Raw genomic sequence first — 20316 nt, forward strand, 5'->3', positions numbered from 1 at the left:
GAATAAAAAACTTGAAATTGATTATTAAAAATGTCTTAGATATTTAAATGGAGAGTATAACAAATAGAACTGTACACAAGAGATGATGAACGTGACTTCCACCACGGATCTCCCTCCCTTTCTCTCTATTTCCTCTTTCAGCTACTAGCCTCTGGATAAACAGAAACTTCGGGCAGAACCTCCTCCTCTCTTAGGGATCGGAACTAGGGCAGAACCTCCTCTCTCTTTCTCTCTCTCTCTCTTTCTCTTTTTTTTTTCTCTCTCTCTCCCTCTCCTTTTTTTTCTCTCTCTCTCTCCCTCTCTTTCTCTTTTTTTTTTCTCTCTCTCCCTCTCCTTCTTCTTTTTTTTTTCTCTCTCTCTCCCTCTCTTTCTCTTTTTTTTTTCTCTCTCTCTCCCTCTCCTTCTTCTTTTTTTTTTCTCTCTCTCTCCCTCTCTTTTTTTTCTTTCACTCCCTCCCTCTATTTATAGGAATTACAAAGTTACTATTCAGGTACTATTCACTCACGAAAATACTATTCATGAACAGTAAAAAATACTATTCACTCACGAAAATACTATTCATGAACAGTACAAAATACTATTCACTCACGGAAATACTATTCACACCGAAATTACTGTTCACATTTTTTTTATTTTTATTATTTTTTTTTATTTTTTATTTTATTTTTATTTTTATTTTTTTAAAAATATACCTTTTTTGCTATATATATATATATTTTTTTAAAACAAAAATTGACATTTTCCGGACGAAATTGGGTTACTACAGTTGCCCCTCTTTACTTAATTTTACTAGATAATATAAACAAATCTTGTTTCCATATTATCGTAGTAAAATATAAGTAAAGAAAACACCAATTTCGTCCCTGAGCTTGAAACATTAAGAAACATGAGCGCGAGAAACACGAAACATTAAAAAAACATGAGCGCGAGAGCTCAAAACATTAAAAGACATGAGCGCGGGGACTCAAAACATTAAAAGAGTGAGCATGAAGGCTCGAAAATTAAAAGAATGAGCACGGGACTCAAAAGATTGATAGAGTGAGCATAGAGGTTTGAAAATTAAAAGAGTGAGCACGGGGGCTCGAAAGATTAAAATGTGAGCATAGAGGCTTGAAAATTTAAAAGAGTGAGCACAGCGGCTCGAAAGATTGATATGTGAGCATAGAGGCTTGAAAATTTAAAAGAGTGAGCACAGCGGCTCGAAAGATTAAAAGAGTGAGTACGGGGACCCAAAGGATTGATAGAGGCTTGGAACTTTAAAAGAGTGAACACAGCGGCTCGAAAGATTAAAAGAGTGAGTACGGGGACCCAAGCATTGATAAAATGAGCACAGGAGCTCGAAAGATTGAGAGTGAGTGCAGGGACTCGAAATATTGATAGAGGCTTGGAACTTTAAAAGAGTGAACATAGAGGCTTAAAAAGTAAAAGAGTGAGCACGGGGACTCAGACGATTGATAGAAGCTTGAAACATTAAAAGCGTGGACATAGAGGCTTGAAACGTAAAAAAGGTGAGCACAGCGGCTCGAAAGATTAAAAGAGTGAGTACGGGGACCCAAAGGATTGATAGAGGCTTTGAAAATTAAAAGCATGGGCACGGGGACCCGAAAGATTTATAGAGGCTTGAAAATTAAAAGAGTGAGCACAGCGGCTCGAAAGATTGATATGTGAGCATAGAGGCTTGAAAATTTAAAAGAGTGAGCACAGCGGCTCGAAAGATTAAAAGAGTGAGTACGGGGACCCAAAGGATTGATAGAGGCTTGAAAATTAAAAGCATGGGCACGGGGACCCGAAAGATTTATAGAGGCTTGAAAATTAAAAGCATGGGCACGGGGACCCGAAAGATTTATAGAGGCTTGAAAATTAAAAGCATGGGCACGGGGACCCGAAAGATTTATAGAGGCTTGAAAATTAAAAGCATGGGCACGGGGACCCGAAAGATTGATAGAGGCTTGAAAATTAAAAGCATGGGCACGGGGACCCGAAAGATTTATAGAGGCTTGAAAATTAAAAGCATGGGCACGGGGACCCGAAAGATTTATAGAGGCTTGAAAATTAAAAGCATGGGCACGGGGACCCGAAAGATTTATAGAGGCTTGAAAATTAAAAGAGTGAGCACAGCGGCTCGAAAGATTGAAAGAGTGAGTACGGGGACCCAAACATTGATAAAATGAGCACAGGAGCTCGAAAGATTGAGAGTGAGTGCAGGGACTCGAAATATTGATAGAGGCTTGGAACTTTAAAAGAGTGAACATAGAGGCTTAAAAAGTAAAAGAGTGAGCACGGGGGCTCGAAAGATTGACAGAGGCTTGAAAATTAAAAGAGTGAGCACAACGGCTCGAAAGAATGATAGAGTGCTTGAAAATTAAAAGAGTGAACATAGAGGCTTGAAAAGTAAAAGAGTGAGCACGGGGGCTCGAAAGATTGATAGAGGCTTGAAAATTAAAAACATGGGCGCGGGGACCCGAAACATGAAAGAGTGAGCACAGGGGCTCGAATCATAAAAGAGTGAGCGTGGGGGGTCGAAAGATTGATATGTGAGCATAGAGGCTTGAAAATTTAAAAGAGTGAGCACAGCGGCTCGAAAGATTAAAAGAGTGAGTACGGGGACCCAAAGGATTGATAGAGGCTTGAAAATTAAAAGCATGGGCACGGGGACCCGAAAGATTTATAGAGGCTTGAAAATTAAAAGCATGGGCACGGGGACCCGAAAGATTTATAGAGGCTTGAAAATTAAAAGCATGGGCACGGGGACCCGAAAGATTTATAGAGGCTTGAAAATTAAAAGCATGGGCACGGGGACCCGAAAGATTGATAGAGGCTTGAAAATTAAAAGCATGGGCACGGGGACCCGAAAGATTTATAGAGGCTTGAAAATTAAAAGCATGGGCACGGGGACCCGAAAGATTTATAGAGGCTTGAAAATTAAAAGCATGGGCACGGGGACCCGAAAGATTTATAGAGGCTTGAAAATTAAAAGAGTGAGCACAGCGGCTCGAAAGATTGAAAGAGTGAGTACGGGGACCCAAACATTGATAAAATGAGCACAGGAGCTCGAAAGATTGAGAGTGAGTGCAGGGACTCGAAATATTGATAGAGGCTTGGAACTTTAAAAGAGTGAACATAGAGGCTTAAAAAGTAAAAGAGTGAGCACGGGGGCTCGAAAGATTGACAGAGGCTTGAAAATTAAAAGAGTGAGCACAACGGCTCGAAAGAATGATAGAGTGCTTGAAAATTAAAAGAGTGAACATAGAGGCTTGAAAAGTAAAAGAGTGAGCACGGGGGCTCGAAAGATTGATAGAGGCTTGAAAATTAAAAACATGGGCGCGGGGACCCGAAACATGAAAGAGTGAGCACAGGGGCTCGAATCATAAAAGAGTGAGCGTGGGGGCTCAAAACATGAAAGAGTGAGAATTTTGATAGAAACAATGTTGATGCCAAGTAAAATAAACTTCAATGCATGTGTTATGCAAGTACATTACTTGATTACATGTGGATGATAAGTACCGAACTTTGGTACAAATGTTGTGGATGCTAAGCATGTATTGAACTTGAATGCATGAGTTAGGGATGGACCAAACTTTTGGTGATGCAAATGACAAGTATGCATTGGGCTTGAATGAATGTGTTAAACAAAGTATTAGACATTAATGTGAACAATGTGGATGTTGGACAAGTATTGGATTTGAATGGGTGTACCAAACTATGATGTAATGAATGTCAAACATGTGCCAAACTCAAACGTAGATGATATAGATGTCAGACTAGTGCGAGACTTTATATGCAAGTGATGAATTTGAATGCATGTATTAGGAAAATACCAAACTTTGATGCAAACAAAGTGGATGCCAAGTGATGATTGGACATGAACGAACACTTTAAACATATTAATGCAAATGATGTAATGCTTGATTCGGTGTTTGGATTCTTATGAGGTGTCATAGACACATTTCAATTTTTGTTTTTTTTTTCTTCTTCTTTTTTGTTTGTTTTTTTTTTGTTTGTTTTTTTGTTTGTTTTTGTTTTTGTTTTTTTTTTGTTTTTGTTTTTTTTTTTTTTTTTTAGAAAATCATAAAAATGAATATTTTCTTTAGAGAAAGCAAATCCATGCAAAGCCCTTTTTGTGCCTCAATTATTCACCCTTTTTTTTCTTTTTTTCAAATTCATGAAATCATGTTCTTTTCTTCTTTGAAAAATGATCTCACAATTTATCTTTTCAAGCTTATCCCACCTAGAATCAAGTGAGACTCATTTGGCCTAACCTGTCAATCAAGTGATTATCACCACCTTGTCATTCCTTTTGAAACATCATTTAACCAACATGCATAACAATGACAGCTGATTTTTTTTGAATGCTATTCAAAAAGGATATTTGAACGTGAATTTGTTTTGATGTAGAGAAAATAGAGCAAACGACCCCAAGATATGACAAAAATTGAGAACTTGATGGAAACAAGAGATTGAGCAATTGTCCCAGTTTGATGTCAAATTAATGGAGTGAAAACTGGAAGGATTTGGACTAACTTGGACTTTGAACAAGTGAGACAAATGATTTACATCACTTTAGACTTTAGTGGATAGAATCAAACAGTGACACATATGGGAAGGATCACCCGTATTTAGAATGGTGGAATATGGATGATACAGGCATTGACTTGATTAAACTTGAGACACATGGATCATATGGTTGGAATGAAAATGTGATGATAGTTGACAACTTGTCTCGGTATAAAAGGAGTACTTTGAGTTGTCCCAATTTATGAAGAAATAGGGAACAAAGTTGGACTAGACAATTATTCCAATTGAAAGTTAAGGTGATGAGATGGCAATGAGATGCTTTGCCCCAGTGTGAAGTGGTTGTCCCAATTTAGTCTTGAAAGGAAGGGGTAGAATAAGAGACAATGATGAATGTGATTGCTTTGTTTTTTGACTCAGGGAAACGACATTGATATATGAATTGATGGAGGAATCAGACATGAAACAAATGTCTCATTTAATTGGGTAGGGGGAATCAAAAGAAGGCATGAATTGTGATTTGTTCCCAATCTAATCTTTTGAATGATTCTCATAATTATTGAGCATAGTAATCAATGAACATTGATGAATAGAAGATTTTGCACTACATGTTTGTTTCTCTCCATGATGTAATGGATGTGCAAGTCTTATGAGCATTTGTATTTTTTTGTTTTTTTTTAACAATCGTGTTAACGATGATAGATGAGTTCAATTGTTTTGTCTTAAAACTAAACTTAAAAAAAGAAGCAACCAATTTTTGATTTGTATGAACTTTATCAGATTGTAACACTGGTCGGTGAGATGGATATGAAAGAAAATATACAAAGGCCCAAATGTGTGTTTGGAGGTTATTCGAAACAAGGATCTTTGCTATAGTGTTGGCTTCAATGCTTTTTCAGTTTCTTTTCTTCGCCCCTCTTTTTTTTCACCCCAGCTTTTGCCTAGGTTTTTCTTTTGGAGTTTGCAGCCTACCAGGTTGCTCTAACTTTTGCCTAGGCCGCCTTTTTGAGGTTTTCAGCCTAGCGAGCTCTTGTTTCTTTTATTTATTTTCATTTTTTTTAGACCTTAACTTTTGCCTAGACTGCTCTTTTCGAGTTTTTAGCCTAGCAGGTTGCTCTAAATTTTGCCTAAGCTGCCTTTTCAGGTTTTCAGCATAGCGAGCTTTTTATTTTTGTTATTATTTTGCATAGAATTTCTTGGCTGCATTAGAGTTTATTGGGTTCAATAGATCTTCCCATCCACTTCCCTTTATGATCTTTTTGAGGTGGTAAGATCTTCTTCAATACCAAATCTCTTTCTTGAAACTCTTGTGGGTGGACCTTTCTGGCAAAAGCTCCCTCGATCCTTTTTTTGATATAATTGACCATGACACAAGGCATTCAATCCCTTCTCTTCAATTAGGTTCAACTAATCATAGCGAGCCTAAACTCATTATGCTTCCTCAAGTTTGCTTTCGGCCAATACTCTCAGAGAAGGTATCTCGACCTCAATAGAAAGGACTGCTTCCATACCATAAACCAGAGAATACGGAGTTGCCCCAGTAGAGGTGCGAACAAAAATGCGATATCCATGTAGAGCAAAAAAGAGCATTTCATGCTAAATCCTGTAGGCAACCACCATCTTCTGAATAATCTTCTTTATATTCTTATTTGCCGCTTCTATTGCCCCATTCATCTTAGGACAATATGGTGAAGGATTGTGATGTTGAATTTTGATGAACTTAACCACCACATTACTTGTCACACTAGCATAAAAAGCTATCTTAACCAATAACATCAAGGATAAAACAATTCCTTCTTTATGCCTTTGGTTCATTTCTCTTCTTTTCCTTTTCCATTGTTTAGATGGTATCATGAACAAATTGAATGAAATGGGAACATTATGTTGCCCCTATTTTCAGGGTGAGCCTTGTTTGAGGTAATTTTTGAGGAAAATTTTCATTTTTAGGCTCAAATTTGGGTGACAAGTGATGGTCATACATCATTTCAAATCTTGACTACTTATTTTTTAAAGGTTAATCCTAAGACAAAACTTAATGAACTCCATGTTAGTCTTTTTCTTTTTTCTTTTTTCTTTTTTTGTTTGTCCTAACTTTTGCTTAGACCGCCCTTTTGGGTTTTCAGTCTAACGGACTTTACATTTTTCACTCTTTTTTTTTTGCTCATAAGACTTGTCTCCATTAAATGTGGTAGTTGGTGGGCCAGATACTCATAAAAATGATAAATTTGTCCCGATAAGAAATCTTCAAATTTTTGCCAAACTTGCTAATTGAGAATCATCTAATAGACTTGACTTTTTATGAGGACAAATTCTTTATTTTTGAAAGAATAATGAGGAAACTATGAGATGTAATGGGACAAAGACAATTTATGACAATGAAGATAACAACACAACTTGTTATGCAAGTTAATGAAATGAATACTTCAAAAGGTTAAAAATGGATTTAAAACCACGTCAATTGACAAGTTAAATGGTCAAAGAAGCTCATCTTCTCGATTGAGAATTAAATGTAAGTGAGAACAATAATTTCATGTTATTCCCTATTTTCTTTGTTTCCTGCTTTTTTCTTTTTCTTTTGAGACATTGCATAAATTTGTTGCTTGACATCCTCTTTAAAAGAAAATAATCAAATTAGATAGTTGTTATTTTTTTTAAAAAAAATGACATGAATGAGCAATCAATTAGACCTTTATTTTACTATGAAATGCATGTATAAAAGAAAAATGTTGGAGTGAAGAATTTGAAATGAAAAAAATGTTTTTTTGTTTTTCTTTTTGTTTTTTTTTTGTTTTTTAGAGAAACAAATGCATTTGATTCGGGATGATGAAATGAGAATGAATGCAATTATGGAGAATGATAAGAAAAGACGATGGATATGTTGATGAATATACCTAACATGATTACTTAATATAAATAATGCTTATGCGTGAATGTCATGGGAGATTATGAAAATATTGAATGTTATGAGATACATTTTAGACTAAATGTTCAAATGGAATAATGATCTTACTTTGAATTATGCAAGAGAGAACTGTATTCATTTTTTAGAAACAAGTGTCAATGATGATCACAATTGCAATCTTTTAAAGTTGTATGCATGATTTCATAAAAAAAAATTTATGCAAAGATGTAAAATGTATGTCATGAATGAATTATGAAATGTAGATGAATGCATGCATACATGAATAGTTTTGTGGTGATGAATGTTATATTGAAGATGCGTGAGATATGATAAAAGTCAAAAAAATGTATGATGTGTATTATGAAATGAATAAAATTCTCTTTTTTTTTGCGTCATTCGAACGTAAAGGTAGAATATTGCTCCTGTGATACTTAATAAGGACATCCTTAAGTTGAAAACTCTATGGACTACTAACACGTGTTCCTCTCAAAAGGGTGGGACTATAGTTCTAAAACAGGTTCCTAGAGCCAATAACCCTTCTTAGGATATTAGTCACAATAATAGGTAAACTATTAGAGGTGATAATATCCTTGAAAGGATCAAACTCTAAGTGAGGCCTTCATAATAACCAAACAAGATGTTCATCAAGAAGGTTACTACTACTCAACCTCTTACTATCCTAAGTTGCACTCAAGTCCGGGCATAGGACCCCACTCATAAACGTGTGTGAAATTGTGCAAGTGAAGTGTGTGAAGGGAACAATCCTATACTATCCAATCTACAAAACACATCACATAGAAAATAAAAAAATAAAATTCTTCTATCCTAAAGTTCAAATTACACAACACATATTTATATAATTCATGCAAATAAGACAAAAAAAAAAAAAAGAGACATAAACAAAAAATAATAATAAAATAAAATAAAAGTGAGATAAACATTTTTAAAAATTATTAATTAGTTTAACTAATTATTATAGGCTTGACTCTCAAAAATATCCCCAGTGGAGTCGCCATCTGTAGCAACCTCGGTCGCGACGGGACGGCGAAAAATAAATTGGAAAAGAGGAGTCGCCACCAATGTTATTTTTTACGGAAAAAACATTGGAAAAACCATAAAATAGAAAATAGTCTGCGAAAACCAAATTTTTGAGTTCGGGAGTCGATTACGTATGAGGAAGGTATTAGCACCTCACAACGTTCGTCCTAAGACGATTACCTTTAATTAATTAAACTAATTATTCATAATTTATAAAATATTTATCTCACTAAAATTATCAAATATATTTTATTTAATTAATTTAAATTATGCATTGAAAAAAGGTTAAAATTATTATTGTTATATAAAAAGGAGGATAATATATTTTTTATTTTTTTGGCTCGACAAGATTTAGTTCTTGCTCCTACGTATCTTCATGTATAATGAAGAATCAGAGTCACGTAGTTCTTTGTAAAAAATGTTTGTGTGTTGATATTTTTTTATTTAAATTTATTTTTGTTAAATATAGGATTCTTGAACTGTCGCAGCTCATTCATCTTAAAAATATAAAATTAACTAAGGTGTACACCAAAGTCAATTCAATGAAATTTTAATTATAATTATTGCTAGAGATTGTTATGAGGTTTTAGACGAAATTAAAGATAAATAGAGTAAAGTAGAAAGCTTAAAAGGAAATAACAGAGGATAAGAGAAAATAAGGAGGCTCGGCCTTCCATCTAAACATGATTACAATTCATAAATTAATAGGAGGCTCAGCCTTCCATTCAATGAATATTTTGGAATAAAAAACTTGAAATTGATTATTAAAAATGTCTTAGATATTTAAATGGAGAGTATAACAAATAGAACTGTACACAAGAGATGATGAACGTGACTTCCACCACGGATCTCCCTCCCTTTCTCTCTATTTCCTCTTTCAGCTACTAGCCTCTGGATAAACAGAAACTTCGGGCAGAACCTCCTCCTCTCTTAGGGATCGGAACTAGGGCAGAACCTCCTCTCTCTTTCTCTCTCTCTCTCTTTCTCTTTTTTTTTTCTCTCTCTCTCCCTCTCCTTTTTTTTCTCTCTCTCTCTCCCTCTCTTTCTCTTTTTTTTTTCTCTCTCTCCCTCTCCTTCTTCTTTTTTTTTTCTCTCTCTCTCCCTCTCTTTCTCTTTTTTTTTTCTCTCTCTCTCCCTCTCCTTCTTCTTTTTTTTTTCTCTCTCTCTCCCTCTCTTTTTTTTCTTTCACTCCCTCCCTCTATTTATAGGAATTACAAAGTTACTATTCAGGTACTATTCACTCACGAAAATACTATTCATGAACAGTAAAAAATACTATTCACTCACGAAAATACTATTCATGAACAGTACAAAATACTATTCACTCACGGAAATACTATTCACACCGAAATTACTGTTCACATTTTTTTTATTTTTATTATTTTTTTTTATTTTTTATTTTATTTTTATTTTTATTTTTTTAAAAATATACCTTTTTTGCTATATATATATATATTTTTTTAAAACAAAAATTGACATTTTCCGGACGAAATTGGGTTACTACAAATTGTTTACTGTAATACCTTCGATATTTTAAGAGTTCATATTAAGGAACTAAATGTATTTTATTTATTAATTTCTTAACTAATATTTTACAGTCACCGCTTGATTACATTCTAATTACAATATATTCCTTTTTATGAGACCAAATTAATAATGTTCGTCGATTTTTCTTATAAGAATCAATCTAAATTATCTCTAGTATTAATTATTTTTCCTAAAAATATTTTTAATTAAAGTGATTTCTCTTAAATCATAAATCAGTTAGTGAAGTAAAGTATCTCATTAATGTTAGGTATAACTTTTAAAGAATATAATTTAAAAATAAATTATAAATTAGCAAAATTCCTTTATTCTTATGAATTAATTGGGTTTTATATAAAAAAAATGGGAGTAGCAGACTTTAATATTGAAATAATATAATTTATTAATATGATGTTTTGTTTTCAGCTACATTTGATTTATACGCCATTAAGTATAGAACTAAAAAAGACGTCCAATGTTAGAATTTGCATTTTTTTCTCTACCGGAATTTTCAACTTTGGTGGACAATAACCTAAACAATTTAGTCAAGTTGCAACTGGTCTGTAAGTTGGTCATGAGGAACTATAAGAGGGAGAGATAACATGTGCTCAAAACAAAAACAGCTTCAACCTTGTTATTTGTTTTAAGGTTGTATCTCATAATCATTTCCGATGAGTTTAACATTATGGCTTTTCTTGCTACCCTTCTGCCTCATAAACTTCGGCATCAAAACCATTTTGGTGACTGGTCATTGTCTTGGTCATCAACAATCTTTGTTGCTCCAGTTGAGGAACAACCTCGTATTTAATCCTACCAAGTCCAAAAAATTGATTCACTGGAACCAAAGTGATGATTGTTGTGAATGGAATGGAGTGGCATGCAACAAAGGCCATGTTATAGCCCTAGACTTGAGCCAAGAATCCATCTATGGAGGTATTGAAAATGTAAGCATTCTCTTCGAGTTACAATATTTGAAAAGTGTGAATTTGGCCTATAATGAATTCCATTCTGGAATTCCTCCGGAGTTTCGAAAGTTAAAGAATTTGAGGCATTTGAATTTGTCAAATGCTGGCTTTGAGGGGCAAATTCCAATTGAGATCTCTTACCTAACAAAGATAGTAACTCTTGATTTGTCTAGCACAATTACTTCACAACATGGTTTAAAGCTTCAGAAGCCAAATATTGCTATGCTTTTGCAGAACTTCACAGAAATCAAAGAGCTACACTTGAATGGCATAGCAATATCAACCAAAGGAAAGGTGTGGAGCCATGCTTTATCTTCACTTACAAACTTGCAAGTTTTGAGTATGTCATTTTGTAATCTCTCTGGTCCTTTGGATTCATCATTAGCAAAACTACAGTCTCTCTCAATACTTAAATTGGACCATAACAATTTGGCAAGTCCAGTGCCAAGGTCTTTGGGGAGGTTGTCTAATCTGACCACCTTACAACTCAATGGCTGTAATTTGAGTGGAGTATTTTCAAAAAATCTCTTCCAAATATCATCATTGCAGGTGCTTGATGTGTCTGATAATCCAGGTCTTCATGGTTCTCTACCAAACTTTCCAAGTCAAGGCTCTCTATATAACCTCAATCTTAGCCACACAAATTTTTATGGACCTCTGTCAGATTCTATTCACAATTTGAAGCAATTGTCTAAATTAGATCTATCAAATTGCCAGTTCAAAGGGACACTTCCATCTTCTATGTCAAATCTTACCCAACTTGTTCATCTAGACTTGTCATTCAATACCTTCACTGGTTCTATTCCATCTTTTAATAGGTCTAAGGCCCTCACAGTCTTATCCCTTAATCATAACAAGTTTATGGGTAAAGTTCCATCTACCCATTTTGAGGGCCTTATAAATCTCATGAGCATTGATTTAGGAGATAACTCCTTTGACGGAATAGTCCCCTCATCGTTATTTAGACTACAATCTCTTCAACATCTCTTGCTTTATTACAACAAATTTGATGGTTTATTGGACGAATTTCCAAATGCTTCTTTGTCATCATTAGAGATGCTTGATTTGAGTGGCAACAATTTGCAAGGGCCTATTCCTACATCTATCTTCCAACTCAAAAGACTTCGTTTGCTTCAACTTACCAAAAACAAGTTCAATGGCACCATACAACTTGGTATGTTTGGGAGGATGCAAAATTTATTTACACTAGATCTTGCACACAATAACTTGTTAGTTGATGCAAATATCAGGGATGATCATGATGCACCATCCTTTCCTAATTTGAAAACTCTTTGGTTGGCTTCATGCAATTTGAGAACATTCCCTGACTTGAGAAATAAATCTTCACTACTTTACTTAGACTTATCAAGCAATCAAATTGAAGGAAAAATACCCAAATGGATTTGGAAATTTAATTACATGATCGTTTTGAATCTTTCTCACAACATTTTGACAGGTTTCGAAGGGCCTTTCCAGAAACTTAGTTCAAATTTGTTGAAACTTGACCTACACGCAAATCAGCTCCAAGGGCCTGCTCCTACTTTTTTGAAAAATGCCATTTACTTGGACTTCTCAAGCAATAGATTCAACTCTATTAACTTGGTAGACATTGGTAGCCACACTCCTTTCTTATATTATCTCTCTCTTTCAAACAACAATTTTCATGGAAGAATCCATGAATCCTTTTGTAACATTTCCGATCTTCGAGCACTTGATCTTTCCCATAACAAATTCAATGGTCAGATTCCTTTGTGTTTGACAAGAAAAAGTAGCACTCTCAGGCTACTAAATCTTGGTGCAAATGAGCTCAATGACTATATTTCAGATACTTTTTCAACCTCATGTTCTCTAAGATTTTTAGATATCAGTGGAAATCTTTTGAAAGGAACCATCCCCAAATCTTTGACTAATTGCCAAAAACTACAAGTTCTAAACCTTGGAAACAATCAACTAATTGACAAATTCCCTTGCTTCTTGAAAAACATCTCCTCCCTTAGAGTCATGATATTAAGGTCAAACAAATTGCATGGGTGCATTGGATGTTTTAATAACATAGGAAATTGGGAATCACTTCAAATTGTTGATTTAGCCTGTAACAAGTTCAGTGGTACATTACCAGCATCACTCTTACTGAGTTGGAAAACATTGATGCTTGATGAAGATAAGGGTGGACAATTTGGTCATCTGTTTTTTAATCTCTATGATGACTTTAATCCTCTGAACTTTAAAACTGCAATTGTAGATCTCAACAATGAACTTCAAATGAAATTAGCTAAAATTATTGCATCAGAGCCACCCTATATAATAGACCACATAATCACTCATATATTTGAAGAAGGTGTTGGTGTTCGAAGTTACGAGGATTCAGTTACAATTGTCAACAAAGGTACACAATTAAACTTGGTTAAAATCCTCATTGCCTTCACTTCCTTGGATTTCTCAAGCAACCAATTTGAAGGGCCAATACCAAAAGAGCTTATGAATCTCACAGCATTGCATGCTCTTAACTTGTCACAAAATGTTTTCTCGGGCAACATCCCCTCTTCCTTCGGCAACCTAAAGCAACTTGAGTCCTTAGACTTGTCAAATAATTCTTTAAGTGGAGATATTCCCGTAGAACTTGCAAGGTTATCATTTCTTTCGGTGATGAATCTCTCTTATAATCATTTGGTGGGAAAGATTCCCACGGGTACACAAATTCAAACATTTGAGGCTGATTCATTTATAGGCAATGAAGGGTTATATGGACCACCATTGACCCAAAATTGGGGTGGTGAAGGAAGGCAAAAGTTGTCACCACCAGTATATGAAACATTTGATTCTCATGCATGGAGTTCAATTGAATGGAATTTCTTATCTTTAGAATTAGGGTTTACTTTTGGCTTTGGAATTTTCATCTTTCTCCTTATTTTTTTGAAGAGATGGAGGATATGGTATTCCAAGCATGTGGATGACATCCTTTACAAGATCATACCTCAGCTTGATTTTGTTTATGTGAATCGTGGGGGACAAAAATATAGAATTATTAGGTGGAATCCTTATTGATTGTAATTTGCATTTTTTTCTTTTTGTATTTGACATTTTCTTGATCTTTTTGTTTGATGTCATTGTGGGAATAAGGATTTGATCCATAAAATGTGTTGATCCTACTGATAAGGTGTTTTCGGAATGTTTTAGGCAAGCTCTAGGACTCACATTTTTATAGTTATAGAGTTTGTTAGTCTTTGAGAATTTTTATTTTATATTTTGAGTATCGATTTGTTGTTTTGTATTTTTTTAGATATGAAATCTAGTTTAGGTGAAAGTAGGTGACATGCAATATGTTTTGGTCAATATGTAATTGGTAAAAGAAGGTGAAAATTTGTGTTTTTAATGGGTGGTATAACTAAGTCAAGATTTTGAATCTTAATATAACTAAATAGGCTTGGGACAAACTCAAGGAAGAGTTCCAAGGCAAGGAAAGAATAAGGAGGATGAAGGCGCTAAATTTGATAAGAGAATTTAAAGTTATTAAAATGAAGGAAGTTGAAATAGTGAAGGGGTTTGTTAACAACCTTTCTAAAATGGTTACACAAATTAGATTACTAGGTGAAAAACTTAGTGATCAACAAGTTGTGGAAAAAATATTTGTGTCTTCTAGAGAGGTTTGAGTAAAAAATCTTCTATCTTGAAGAAAATAAGAATTTTTTTATCACATATCAATTTTATAACTTGTAAATGTTATACAAGCTACTAAATGGAGAAGATCCTTGAGGATGGAAGAAAATATCGAAGATGTTTTTTGATAAGTGCCATAATTTAATGAATATTAGTCTTAATGAATATACATATTTCACTATATTTTGCCCCTTTTGTTGATAATTTAAGAAGGAGCATCAAGATAAGAGAAGCAATTTTTCTCTCTATTTTACAGGAAAAGAGGAATTTCTAAGTTTCACCGCTCAAGCCTTGAGCCACTGCCATAGCTGTGAAATTATGAAGCTTCAACAGATTTCTAGCGTCATGGCCCTAAACCAACGTTACAATGGTGAAGCAACAGAGATGCCACAGATTCTTGGCACCATGGTGCCCAACCAACACTTGAGTTGTGGAAGGCTGAAGTTGATTCAAAAATAGGGTATTTCACTTATGCAACGCTGAGTCAATGCTAAAGTTATGGAGCTTTCTTCAAGTTGAAGTGCTCTCCATCGCTGTAGCTGTGAGCCAATGTTGCAGCGGTAGGAGAATTTTTTTATAGATTTTTCCTCTATTTTGAAGATCATATAAATATCTATTCAAAATGAGAAAAAGGGAAGAAGGACCAGAAAGAGAGATAATAGGATTTGAAAGAGATTTGAAGAACAAGGTTGCTTAAGAACGAGGATCATCTTTCTTATTTTCTTCTTCTAATCCATGGGTTGTATACTTGCATTCTCTTTGACTATGCATAGTTAAACTCTCCCAGTTGAGATTGAGTTCATTTGCCAATCTTGATGTAAACTCTTTCTGGTTTATATAGGTGAAGTTCAGTTATTCATAGTGATGCTTAATTCTATACTTAATGCTTTGTTTGTATGATTTTCATTTCAAGTATAGTTGAGAAACATATTTGTAATCTGAACTGAATCTAGACACTTTCTGATTATTTGATGTCTAGGAATAGACTCAAATTCATCAATCAACAAATCCATGAACTTAATGCAAAAACATTAAATTAATACATCGAGGAATCAAGTGTTGATTTATGGTTCATAGAGTTTCAAGTTGAGGAATCAATTTGAATGAATATCTGTGGATTGAAACCATGAATGAGTGAATAATTTTTTATACGAAATAGTAACTTCAAGTTGCATAAAATGAATATCAATCACAACACCTTTGAAACTTGAATTTCTTTTTAATCTTATTGTTCATGCTAATTGTAACTCTTTTTAAGTTTAAAGATTCATGTCCCTTAATCTTAATATGATTTTTTTTATTACAAGTTGATGATAGCCTATTCACCATTTGATTGCCTATAAATCTCTGAGTATGATATTTGATCTATATTGCCTACAAATCTCTGAGGATGATATTTGATCTATATTACTTTTGACTTAGTACACTTGTTGAGAAAAAAACTAACACTTTTGTGGTTAATACCAAAGGCAAAGTTCAAGACAGTAGTAATTGTGGGAAAAATATATTTAGTGGGAAGAAAGGAAAAGGAAAAAAAGGAAGAAGAAAGCAACAAAAGAGGAGGTTAAAAGATAAATATATATGTTGCCCTTATTGTAAAAAGAAGAATCATACATAAAATTTTATTAGTTCAGGCCAATAGTCAAATGCAGGTCATGCAACCAACTTGGTCTTGTGAAGAAATTGTGTAAAAACAAAGCAAAATAAGAAGGACAATAATCCCAAGTTGTTGAGCATAAAGAAAAAATAAGGAGCAGCATTTATTTGTTGCTTGTCGTTATTTAGCAAGAAATAGTAAGGAGATGTGGCTTATAGATAGTGGATGCACAAATTACATGACTCATGATGCAAGTATTTTCAAGAAATTGATCATACCCACTTCTCAAAAGTCACTGTTGGCAATGTGGAAAGTGTTGATGTCAAAGGCAAATGAGTTATTTTTGTAGAAATTCCCTTAGGTACTAAATACATTTAAGATGTTTTATGTCCATGAGATAAATCAAAATCTTTTAAGTGTGAGACAAATGCTTCAAAAGAATTATACCTTGCATTTTTAATTCACCATATATTTAATCTTTTTGGGTGTGAGCTAATGTCTATCAAAAAGAGAGATAAAAGTTTTCTAATAGAATGGAAACAACCTGTTATACATGCTTTTCCAAGTGCAATAGATAATTATGTTTTGTGGCATAAAAGACTTGGTTAGTTTAGTTACTTCACCTTGAAGTAAATGAGCTCAAATGGTTTAGTTCAAAATTAACCTTCCTTAAAAGATAATGTTGACGTGTGTGATGGATATATGTCAATTTAGAAAATAATTTAAATTGTCATTCCCTACAATAGCAAGATGGAGAGTCACTAAAAATTATAGTTTATCCACACCAATGTGTGAGGTCTAATGAGCATAACATCTTTAAATGGCAACAATTATTTTCTATAATTTATAGATAATTTTACAAGGATGAGTTGGGTTTTTTTCTAAAGGAAAAATAATGTGTTTGTTATATTTCAGAAGTTCAAGGTTTGGCTGAGAATAAGGTTGGATGTCAAATTAAAAAGCTTAGATCTAACAATAGAACTGAGTGTGCAGTAGAGGAATTTAAATTTTTTTGGATCAAGTAGGAAATCAAAATTAGTTCACTGTTCCTTACACTCCCCAACAAAATTTAGTGAGTGAAAGAAAGAATAGAAATGTGATGAAAATGACCCGATGTTTATTTTTTGAGAAAGGTCTTCCTAAGAATTTTTGGGCTGAGGCTATAAATACCTCAATTTACTTGCTAAATTTAATGCCTTCCTAAGCTTTGAAGAGTGAAACACCCTATGAAGCATGGTGTGGAAGGAAGCCTTCAATGGAGCATTTAAATATATTTGATTGTGTGTGTTACACTCATGTTCCAGATGTGAAAATAGAGAAACTTGATCATAAGTGTAATGTTGGTATTTTTTGTGGTACAATATTAACTCCAAAGGATACTACATATACAATTTGGAGGCAAAAAATTTATAAATAGTAGAGATATAAAAGTTGACGAGTTTTCAAAATGGAATTGAGAGAAACTTCAAGCAGGAGACTCAAGTAAAATGTCATTTGAAGAAGACACCTTACAAGAATAGATTCTGAAGATGATGAAGAGAAATATGATAGTGACACTGAATTTTCAATGAGAGGTACAAGAACCTTGGAAGATATTTATGCAAGATGTAATGTTGTTGCATTGGAGCTTACAAGATATGAAGAAGTTTGTGAATTTGAAAGTTGGGGAGCTTTCATGAAGGAGGAGATAAAGATGATTGAAAAAAAATAAAACTTGACAACTTGTTGATAGGGAAAGTAATAAAAGGATGATAGGTGTTAAGTGAGTTTATAGGACTAAACTCAATCTTGATGATTTAATAAACAAACTTAAGGCCAAATTGGTACCTGTTGCAAGGTATGATACAATAGAAAAGTTTGGTTGGAAAATTTAGCATTTTGATGTAAAATTAGTTTTTCTAAATGGATTGCTTGATCAACTTGAAGCTTTTCAAGTTCTAGGAAGTGAAGATAAAGTGTACAAGCTTTATAACGCTCTCTATGGCTTAAAACAAGTACCAAGAGCTTGGTACAACATAATTGATGGTTATCTTCTGCAAAAATGATTCAAATGAAGTGAAATTGAAGCCACCTTATATATGAAGAAGTCAAATAATGAAGTGCAACTCATTATGTCTTTGTATGTTGATGATTTATTGACTATAGGAAATGAATCAAATTCCTTAAACCAATTTAAGATGCACATGAAGAAAGAATTTGATGAAATATTCATTTCATAAAGAAAATATGTTTTTAGAGATATTGAAGAAGTTACACTTGGAGAAATGCAAGTCTGTTGTTACTCCATTGATTGTAAATGAAAAATTATCAAAGAATGATGGTTATAATAAAGCATGTTTTTTATATGTATAAAAGTACAATTAGAAGTTTGTTGTATCTTTCAACAACTAGACCATACATAATGTTTGCTACAAGTTTGATTTTTATATTCATGCATTCTCCTAGTCAAGTTCACTTTAGTGCAACAAAAAGAGTTTTGATGTATATAAGAGGTACACCTAATTAAGGTTTGTATTTCTTAAAAATATGAAAGTGGAGAACTTGAAGGATATTCAAATAGTGACTAGGTAAGAAGTAAAGATGATTCCAAGAGCACCTCTACATATGTGTGTTCATTTAGCAATGCTATTTTTTCTTGAAATTCAAATAAATAAGATGTTGTGGCCCAACCCTCAGATAAAATTTAGTATATTTCAGCTGCAAATCAAGCTATTTGGCTGAGAAAGATTTTATTAGATGTGGGGTAGATACAAGATAAAGCTTTTGTCATATGGGTGGATAATAAGTATGTTATTTCTATTGTAAAAAAAAATCATGTCAAACAGGGAAGAACGAAGCACATCAAAATGAAATTTCATGCCATAAGAGAAACAAAGAAGTCAAAAGAAATCGGCTTAGAGCATTGAAACTCTAAGGAACAAATTGTAGACATCATGATCAAAGCCATTTCCTAGGGTCAATTTGAAATACTAAGATCAAAACTTGAAGTGTTGAAGAAAAATCTTTAAAATGAGTTTTAGACTTAAAGAATTTTCTTAATATTTTGAATATCAAATATGTTGTTTAGTATTTGTCATATGTGAAATTTGATTTAGGTGAAAGTAGGTGATATGTAGTACGTTTGGCCAATATGTAATAAGTAAAAATAGGTGAAAATCCTTGTTTTTAATAGGTAGTACAACAAAGATAACTATGTGTGCATCTTTCCTTGTAACCTTGTGCTTTTAGACTTCTAAGTCATTGTAACAAGCTAATATGTGCATAAAAACGTGAATGCACTTTTGTATTCCTACTACACAAGTATCTTACTTCATTTTCTCTCCTCTCTTCTTTTTTATCAATTTATATTTTTAACATTTTTTTTTAAATATTTAACTAACAATCTTCATGATGAGGATTTTGCGATCACTCCACTTGGCAAGCGGACCAAGTTTCGATGTAGTGTTTAAGTATCGTCCTCAGGGATTTGAGAGTTTAGTAATTCTTGCTCTAATGATTTGCGTGAGAATGTTGATATGATTTCAATTGAACAAAAATGAAATAAACAACACAATAAAATAAAATTGGCAAAAACTATTTTAAGAAACAAGGATTGGTTCAGAAGTACTTGCTAACTTGTAGATCTTCTTAAAATAAATACGATTTCAATTTCATTATCTCCACGTTCATTTAGTAATCCAACAAGATTCCTTAAAGTTGAATCCTGAAGTTATTAATCTTCAAACATGATTCCTCTATGTTTTGAATTTAACACTTCGCATTAAGAACAATAACTTGAACAAGGGTGACTAACCACATCAAGTCTATTCCTAGAACATGAGATGATTAGGTGCAAGATTCAGTTCGGGTTTTCAAAAACGTTTTCCAAATGGATTTGAAAACCAAAGTCTTACCACAGGTGATCAAACCACTATAAGCATTGAGTGAAGAATCACTTCACAAGCAGGCTTTGAGTATAACATCCCAACTTTTTTTAGAATAAACTAATAGATATTTTAATTTATTAATTGGGGATTATTTTAAAAATGAGAGTTAGTGATAAAAAGAATATTTTTAGTTAATTACTATATATAATTGTTTAAATTTCAAGACAAGAATAATTGAAGGTGAGTTAACGAGTT

At 33.4% G+C, this 20316-nt stretch overlaps 1 protein-coding gene across 1 annotated transcript; it reads left to right on the forward strand.

Annotated features, from left to right (window-relative positions):
• The first annotated feature begins 10647 nt into the window (after nt 1-10647).
• Nucleotides 10648-13986, forward strand: LOC109802292 (uncharacterized). The gene has a single exon (XM_020363602.2). The coding sequence runs from the start codon at nt 10648-10650 to the stop codon at nt 13984-13986; it is 3339 nt and encodes a 1112-aa protein (XP_020219191.2).
• Nucleotides 13987-20316: the final 6330 nt, after the last annotated feature.

This window comes from Cajanus cajan, chromosome 3 (genome assembly GCF_000230855.2).
Source record: "Cajanus cajan strain Asha chromosome 3, NIPB_CcT2T_4, whole genome shotgun sequence".
In the NCBI taxonomy this organism is placed as follows: domain Eukaryota; kingdom Viridiplantae; phylum Streptophyta; class Magnoliopsida; order Fabales; family Fabaceae; genus Cajanus; species Cajanus cajan.